The following is a 9883-nucleotide window of genomic DNA, read 5'->3' on the forward strand; positions in this document are numbered from 1 at the left end:
CTTCACATCTCTCTGAGACAGCTCGACAGAGTTTACCTTCACATCTCTCTGAGACAGCTCGACAGAGTTTACCTTCACATCTCTCTGAGACAGCTCGACAGAGTTTACCTTCACGTCTCCCTCACACAGCTCGACAGAGTTTACCTTCACGTCTCTGACAGCTCTACAGAGTTTACCTTCACATCTCTCTGACAGCTCTACAGAGTTTACCTTCACATCTCTCTGACAGCTCTACAGAGTTTACCTTCACATCTCTCTGACAGCTCTACAGAGTTTACCTTCACATCTCTCTGAGACAGCTCTACAGAGTTTACCTTCACATCTCTCTGAGACAGCTCTACAGAGTTTACCTTCACGTCTCTCTGAGACAGCTCGACAGAGTTTACCTTCACGTCTCTCTGAGACAGCTCGACAGAGTTTACCTTCACGTCTCTCTGACAGCTCGACAGAGTTTACCTTCACGTCTCTCTGAGACAGCTCGACAGAGTTTACCTTCACATCTCTCTGACAGCTCTACAGAGTTTACCTTCACATCTCTCTGACAGCTCTACAGAGTTTACCTATACATCTCTCTGAGACAGCTCTACAGAGTTTACCTTCACATCTCTCTGAGACAGCTCTACAGAGTTTACCTTCACATCTCTCTGACAGCTCTACAGAGTTTACCTTCACATCTCTCTGACACAGCTCTACAGAGTTTACCTTCACATCTCTCTGAGACAGCTCGACAGAGTTTACCTTCACATCTCTCTGACAGCTCTACAGAGTTTACCTTCACATCTCTCTGAGACAGCTCGACAGAGTTTACCTTCACATCTCTCTGAGACAGCTCGACAGAGTTTACCTTCACGTCTCCCTCACACAGCTCGACAGAGTTTACCTTCACGTCTCTCTGAGACAACTCGACAGAGTTTACCTTCACGTCTCTCTGAGACAACTCGACAGAGTTTACCTTCACGTCTCTCTGAGACAGCTCGACAGAGTTTACCTTCACGTCTCTCTGAGACAGCTCGACAGAGTTTACCTTCACGTCTCTCTGAGACAGCTCGACAGAGTTTACCTTCACGTCTCTCTGACAGCTCGACAGAGTTTACCTTCACGTCTCTCTGAGACAGCTCGACAGAGTTTACCTTCACGTCTCTCTGACAGCTCTACAGAGTTTACCTTCACATCTCTCTGACAGCTCTACAGAGTTTACCTTCACATCTCTCTGAGACAGCTCTACAGAGTTTACCTTCACATCTCTCTGAGACAGCTCTACAGAGTTTACCTTCACATCTCTCTGAGACAGCTCTACAGAGTTTACCTTCACATCTCTCTGAGACAGCTCTACAGAGTTTACCTTCACATCTCTCTGAGACAGCTCTACAGAGTTTACCTTCACATCTCTCTGAGACAGCTCGACAGAGTTTACCATCACATCTCTCTGAGACAGCTCGACAGAGTTTACCTTCACATCTCTCTGAGACAGCTCGACAGAGTTTACCTTCACATCTCTCTGAGACAGCTTGACAGAGTTTACCTTCACATCTCTCTGACAGCTCTACAGAGTTTACCTTCACATCTCTCTGAGACAGCTCGACAGAGTTTACCTTCACATCTCTCTGAGACAGCTCGACAGAGTTTACCTTCACATCTCTCTGAGACAGCTCGACAGAGTTTACCTTCACATCTCTCTGAGACAGCTCGACAGAGTTTACCTTCACATCTCTCTGAGACAGCTCGACAGAGTTTACCTTCACATCTCTCTGACAGCTCTACAGAGTTTACCTTCACATCTCTCTGACAGCTCTACAGAGTTTACCTTCACATCTCTCTGACAGCTCTACAGAGTTTACCTTCACATCTCTCTGAGACAGCTCTACAGAGTTTACCTTCACATCTCTACAGAGTTTACCTTCACATCTCTCTGACAGCTCTACAGAGTTTACCTTCACATCTCTCTGACACAGCTCTACAGAGTTTACCTTCACATCTCTCTGAGACAGCTCGACAGAGTTTACCTTCACATCTCTCTGACAGCTCTACAGAGTTTACCTTCACATCTCTCTGACAGCTCTACAGAGTTTACCTTCACATCTCTCTGACAGCTCGACAGAGTTTACCTTCACATCTCTCTGAGACAGCTCGACAGAGTTTACCTTCACATCTCTCTGACAGCTCTACAGAGTTTACCTTCACATCTCTACAGAGTTTACCTTCACATCTCTCTGACACAGCTCTACAGAGTTTACCTTCACATCTCTCTGAGACAGCTCGACAGAGTTTACCTTCACATCTCTCTGAGACAGCTCGACAGAGTTTACCTTCACGTCTCCCTCACACAGCTCGACAGAGTTTACCTTCACGTCTCTCTGAGACAACTCGACAGAGTTTACCTTCACGTCTCTCTGAGACAGCTCGACAGAGTTTACCTTCACATCTCTCTGACAGCTCTACAGAGTTTACCTTCACATCTCTCTGACAGCTCTACAGAGTTTACCTTCACATCTCTCTGACAGCTCTACAGAGTTTACCTTCACATCTCTCTGAGACAGCTCTACAGAGTTTACCTTCACATCTCTACAGAGTTTACCTTCACATCTCTCTGACAGCTCTACAGAGTTTACCTTCACATCTCTCTGACAGCTCTACAGAGTTTACCTTCACGTCTCTCTGAGACAGCTCGACAGAGTTTACCTTCACGTCTCTCTGAGACAGCTCGACAGAGTTTACCTTCACGTCTCTCTGAGACAGCTCGACAGAGTTTACCTTCACGTCTCTCTGAGACAGCTCGACAGAGTTTACCTTCACGTCTCTCTGAGACAGCTCGACAGAGTTTACCTTCACGTCTCCCTCACACAGCTCGACAGAGTTTACCTTCACGTCTCCCTCACACAGCTCGACAGAGTTTAACTTCACGTCTCCCTCACACAGCTCGACAGAGTTTACCTTCACGTCTCCCTCACACAGCTCACCTCCGAGGCGACCTTGTCACAGACGTAACAGAAGCACTGGTGACAGAAGAGCTGGTTGGATTCTATTGGTCCTCCTACATCACTGTCTGTTGGTCTGGAGGAGGAGACAGACTGATGTTAGAAAACAGAGAAGTGTGTGTGTCTCTCTCACGTGAAGGCGTGTTTGTCTCTCACGTGAAGGTGTGTGTGTGTCTCTCTCACGTGAAGGCGTGTGTGTCTCTCACGTGAAGGTGTGTGTGTGTCTCTCTCACGTGAAGGTGTGTGTGTGTGTGTCTCTCACGTGAAGGTGTGTGTGTGTGTGTGTCTCTATCACGTGAAGGTGTGTGTGTGTGTGTGTGTCTCTATCACGTGAAGGTGTGTGTTTGTGTCTCCCACGTGAAGGTGTGTGTCTCCCACGTGAAGGTTTGTGTGTGTGTGTGTGTCTCCCACGTGAAGGTGTGTGTGTGTGTGTGTGTGTCTCCCACGTGAAGGTGTGTGTGTGTGTGTGTCTCCCACGTGAAGGTGTGTGTGTGTGTGTGTCTCCCACGTGAAGGGTGTGTGTGTGTGTGTGTCTCCCACGTGAAGGTGTGTGTGTGTGTGTGTGTCTCCCACGTGAAGGTGTGTGTGTGTGTGTGTCTCCCACGTGAAGGTGTGTGTGTCTCCCACGTGAAGGTGTGTGTGTCTCCCACGTGAAGGTGTGTGTGTGTGTGTGTCTCCCACGTGAAGGTGTGTGTGTGTGTGTGTCTCTATCACGTGAAGGTGTGTGTGTGTGTGTGTGTCTCTATCACGTGAAGGTGTGCGTTTGTCTCCCACGTGAAGGTGTGTTTGTGTCTCCCACGTGAAGGTGTGTGTGTGTGTCTCCCACGTGAAGGTGTGTGTTTGTGTCTCCCACGTGAAGGTGTGTGTGTGTGTCTCCCACGTGAAGGTGTGTGTCTCCCACGTGAAGGTTTGTGTGTGTGTGTGTGTCTCCCACGTGAAGGTGTGTGTGTGTGTGTGTCTCCCACGTGAAGTGTGTGTGTGTGTGTGTGTGTCTCCCACGTGAAGGTGTGTGTGTGTGTGTGTCTCCCACGTGAAGGTGTGTGTGTGTGTGTGTGTGTGTCTCCCACGTGAATGTGTGTGTGTGTGTGTCTCCCACGTGAAGGTGTGTGTGTCTCCCACGTGAAGGTGTGTGTGTCTCCCACGTGAAGGTGTGTGTGTCTCCCACGTGAAGGTGTGTGTGTGTGTGTGTGTCTCCCACGTGAAGGTGTGTGTCTCCCACGTGAAAGTGTGTGTGTGTGTGTGTGTGTGTGTCTCCCACGTGAAGTAGTGTGTCTCCCATGTGAAGGTGTGTGTGTCTCTCACGTGAAGGTGTGTGTGTCTCTCACGTGAAGGTGTGTGTGTCTCTCACGTGAAGGTGTGTGTGTGTCTCACGTGAAGGTGTGCGCGTGACTCACGTGAAGGTGTGTGCGGTACAGTCGTAGCGTGCGTGAGGCAGCACCTCTCCTCTCTGACAGAAGGTAACGACCAGGTCCTCTTCTCCTTCAGGATCATGTGACCTGCTGCAGTTAGACTGATCTACTGGGTATACTATATACACAGGGGATACAGAGACCACAGGGGTTACAGAGACCACAGGGGATACAGAGACCACAGGGGATACAGAGACCACAGGGGTTTAGACTGATCTACTGGGTATACTATATACACAGGGGACACAGAGACCACAGGGGACACAGAGACCACAGGGGTTTAGACTGATCTACTGGGTATACTATATACACAGGGGATACAGAGACCACAGGGGATACAGAGACCACAGGGGACACAGAGACCACAGGGGTTTAGACTGATCTACTGGGTATACTATATACACAGGGGATACAGAGACCACAGGGGATACAGAGACCACAGGGGTTTAGACTGGTCTACTGGGTATACTATATACACAGGGGATACAGAGACCACAGGGGATACAGAGACCACAGGGGTTTAGACTGATCTACTGGGTATACTATATACACAGGGGATACAGAGACCACAGGGGATACAGAGACCACAGGGGTTTAGACTGATCTACTGGGTATACTATATACACAGGGGATACAGATACCACAGGGGATACAGAGACCACAGGGGATACAGAGACCACAGGGGATACAGAGACCACAGGGGTTTAGACTGATCTACTGGGTATACTATATACACAGGGGATACAGAGACCACAGGGGACACAGAGACCACAGGGGTTTAGACTGATCTACTGGGTATACTATATACACAGGGGACACAGAGACCACAGGGGATACAGAGACCACAGGGGTTTAGACTGATCTACTGGGTATACTATATACACAGGGGATACAGAGACCACAGGGGACACAGAGACCACAGGGGTTTAGACTGATCTACTGGGTATACTATATACACAGGGGACACAGAGACCACAGGGGACACAGAGACCACAGGGGACACAGAGACCACAGGGGACACAGAGACCACAGGGGTTTAGACTGATCTACTGGGTATACTATATACACAGGGGATACAGATACCACAGGGGATACAGAGACCACAGGGGATACAGAGACCACAGGGGTTTAGACTGATCTACTGGGTATACTATATACACAGGGGATACAGAGACCACAGGGGACACAGAGACCACAGGGGATACAGAGACCACAGGGGATACAGAGACCACAGGGGATACAGAGACCACAGGGGTTTAGACTGATCTACTGGGTATACTATATACACAGGGGATACAGAGACCACAGGGGATACAGAGACCACAGGGGATACAGAGACCACAGGGGATACAGAGACCACAGGGGATACAGAGACCACAGGGGTTTAGACTGATCTACTGGGTATACTATATACACAGGGGATACAGAGACCACAGGGGACACAGAGACCACAGGGGATACAGAGACCACAGGGGATACAGAGACCACAGGGGATACAGAGACCACAGGGGATACAGAGACCACAGGGGTTTAGACTGATCTACTGGGTATACTATATACACAGGGGACACAGAGACCACAGGGGACACAGAGACCACAGGGGTTTAGACTGATCTACTGGGTATACTATATACACAGGGGATACAGAGACCACAGGGGATACAGAGACCACAGGGGATACAGAGACCACAGGGGTTTAGACTGATCTACTGGGTATACTATATACACAGGGGACACAGAGACCACAGGGGACACAGAGACAACAGGGGTTTAGACTGATCTACTGCATGATATATTTACAACAATATATGGGTGATTGGAAATGATAAAGACATTGATGGAAGCTTCAGTCTGCAATATTAGATCTGATCTACCTCCTTAAAAAGAGCAGGTGTTCCTAATGTTTTGTACACTGTGTATATATACACACACACACACACACACACACACACACACACACACACACACACACACACATTAAGCAGACCTATCCACAGTTGCTCTCCTACTGCCTTCAGTTGCTCTCCTTTCACTTCCCTGTTCTTTCCCTTTTATCTTCCTACAAACTGTTTTGGCTGACGTCTTACCGTCGTTCTGGATGTCTTCGACGATGTAGACCGAGTCGTTGATGGACACATCATCGTCATCATCACTGAGAATGATAACCACGTCTTCTGGATTCATGTCTCCAAACAACCTGCAAAATATATTTATATAAACCACACTACACTGTATATCCTTCACTATAAACTACACTGCATTATATATCCTTCACTATAAACCCCACACTGCACTGTATATCCTTCACTATAAACCACACTGCATTATATATCCTTCACTATAAACCCCACTGCACTGTATATCCTTCACTATAAACCACACACTGAATTATATATCCTTCACTATAAACCACACTGCATTATATATCCTTCACTATAAACCCCACTGCACTGTATATCCTTCACTATAAACCACACTGCATTATATATCCTTCACTATAAACCACACTGCATTATATATCCTTCACTATAAACCCCACTGCACTGTATATCCTTCACTATAAACCCCACTGCACTGTATATCCTTCACTATAAACCACACACTGCACTGTATATCCTTCACTATAAACCACACTGCATTATATATCCTTCACTATAAACCACACACTGCACTGTATATCCTTCACTATAAACCACACTGCATTATATATCCTTCACTATAAACCACACTGCACTGTATATCCTTCACTATAAACCACACTGCATTATATATCCTTCACTATAAACCACACTGCACTGTATATCCTTCACTATAAACCCCACACTGAATTATATATCCTTCACAATAAACCACACACTGCACTGTATATCCTTCACTATAAACCACACTGCACTGTATATCCTTCACTATAAACCCCACACTGAATTATATATCCTTCACAATAAACCACACACTGCATTATATATCCTTCACTATAAACCACACACTGAAGTGTATATCCTTCACTATAAACCACACACTGCACTGTATATCCTTCACTATAAACCACACTGCATTATATATCCTTCACTATAAACCACACTGCACTGTATATCCTTCACTATAAACCACACTGCATTATATATCCTTCACTATAAACCCCACACTGCACTGTATATCCTTCACTATAAACCCCACACTGAATTATATATCCTTCACAATAAACCACACACTGCACTGTATATCCTTCACTATAAACTACACTGCATTATATATCCTTCACTATAAACCACACTGCATTATATATCCTTCACAATAAACCACACTGCACTGTATATCCTTCACTATAAACCCCACACTGAATTATATATCCTTCACAATAAACCACACACTGCACTGTATATCCTTCACTATAAACCCCACACTGCATTACATATCCTTCACAATAAACCACACTGCATGATATATCCTTCACTATAAACCACACACTGCATTATATATCCTTCACTATAAACCACACTGCAGTATATATCCTTCACTATAAACCAGACTGCATTATATATCCTTCACTATAAACCAGACTGCATTGTATATCCTTCACTATAAACTACACTGCATTATATATCCTTCACTATAAACCCCACCCTGCACTGTATATCCTTCACTATAAACCACACACTGCACTGTATATCCTTCACTATAAACCCCACTGCACTGTATATCCTTCACTATAAACCACACACTGCACTGTATATCCTTCACTATAAACCCCACTGCACTGTATATCCTTCACTATAAACCACACACTGCACTGTATATCCTTCACTATAAACTACACTGCATTATATATCCTTCACTATAAACCACACACTGCACTGTATATCCTTCACTATAAACCACACTGCATTATATATCCTTCACTATAAACAACACTGCACTGTATATCCTTCACTATAAACCAGACTGCATTATATATCCTTCACTATAAACCCCACACTGCACTGTATATCCTTCACTATAAACCCCACACTGAATTATATATCCTTCACAATAAACCACACTGCACTGTATATCCTTCACTATAAACTACACTGCATTATATATCCTTCACTATAAACCCCACACTGCACTGTATATCCTTCACTATAAACCACACTGCATTATATATCCTTCACTATAAACCACACTGCATTATATATCCTTCACTATAAACCACACACTGCATTATATATCCTTCACTATAAACCACACTGCAGTATATATCCTTCACTATAAACCCCACACTGCATTATATATCCTTCACTATAAACCAGACTGCATTATATATCCTTCACTATAAACCAGACTGCATTGTATATCCTTCACTATAAACTACACTGCATTATATATCCTTCACTATAAACCACACACTGCAGTGTATATCCTTCACTATAAACCACACACTGCACTGTATATCCTTCACTATAAACCACACTGCATTATATATCCTTCACTATAAACCACACTGCATTATATATCCTTCACTATAAACCCCACACTGCACTGTATATCCTTCACTATAAACCCCACACTGAATTATATATCCTTCACAATAAACCACACACTGCACTGTATATCCTTCACTATAAACTACACTGCATTATATATCCTTCACAATAAACCACACTGCACAGTATATCCTTCACTATAAACCACACTGCAGTATATATCCTTCACAATAAACCACACTGCATTATATATCCTTCACAATAAACCACACTGCATTATATATCCTCCACTATAAACCACACTGCATTGTATATCCTTCACTATAAACCATACTGCAGTATATATCCTTCACTATAAACCCCACACTGCTTCAACTTCAATGATCTGTAAACAACTAGTTTAATGTCACTAGTTAGGGGGGGAAACAAACTATGACTTGCAATTCTGAATGGTGGAGATAAATAGATAATTGATGAAGGTGCACAGAGGCTAACTAATCCTATTCAATATCTAACCAACTAACTCAGCCTCGACACAACCCAAAACACACAGCTTTGACCAGAGAAAACACATGTTTATTTTCATACGGTCTCTGACTGTAGTTAAAGGAGTATCAAAGCGGATGTGACTCGTTAGTTAAAGTTACCTTTGCTTGAAAAGTGGGTCACTTCTTAGTTGACAATACGGGTTATAAAGAGTGAGAACCCCGACACCGTTAGATGTAATATATATAAGTAGTAAATTAATTAAAAGTAGTTTATCCGGGAAAAAAAGGGACAATTCCTTCTCACGACTTCTGTTTTCCTGTTGAATTTATTTTTTCGCGCCAGGTTCCGGAAGCCTCAGACCGGACGTGACGGATACCGCGTCACCTTGGCGACCGACCGAGAAGCGTTCCCGAGTTACCACGGCAACAACGTTAAAAATTTGGATTTTCGTCGTAGAAAAAAATGTATTCAACTTTTTTGGTCTTCATTTAAAGTTCGGTGTTAGCACTTTGATTAAGTTTTAAGGTTTAAGCGGGGTTATGAC

At 44.6% G+C, this 9883-nt stretch overlaps 1 protein-coding gene across 1 annotated transcript in view; it reads right to left on the bottom strand.

Moving 5' to 3' along the window:
• The window catches only part of LOC135525664 (uncharacterized), a 99924-nt gene extending 90255 nt beyond the window's left edge, over positions 1-9669 (bottom strand). Inside the window, exons 1-4 of the mRNA XM_064953427.1 lie at positions 9498-9669; positions 6472-6581; positions 4370-4502; positions 2958-3051 (exon numbers count right to left, since the gene is read on the bottom strand). Of these exons, the coding sequence (XP_064809499.1) occupies positions 2958-3051; positions 4370-4502; positions 6472-6568 (324 nt within the window). The 5' untranslated portion in view covers positions 6569-6581; positions 9498-9669. The remainder of the gene's footprint in view (positions 1-2957; positions 3052-4369; positions 4503-6471; positions 6582-9497) is intronic.
• Positions 9670-9883: the final 214 nt, after the last annotated feature.

Source organism: Oncorhynchus masou, chromosome 5 (assembly GCF_036934945.1).
Source record: "Oncorhynchus masou masou isolate Uvic2021 chromosome 5, UVic_Omas_1.1, whole genome shotgun sequence".
Lineage (NCBI taxonomy): Eukaryota > Metazoa > Chordata > Actinopteri > Salmoniformes > Salmonidae > Oncorhynchus > Oncorhynchus masou.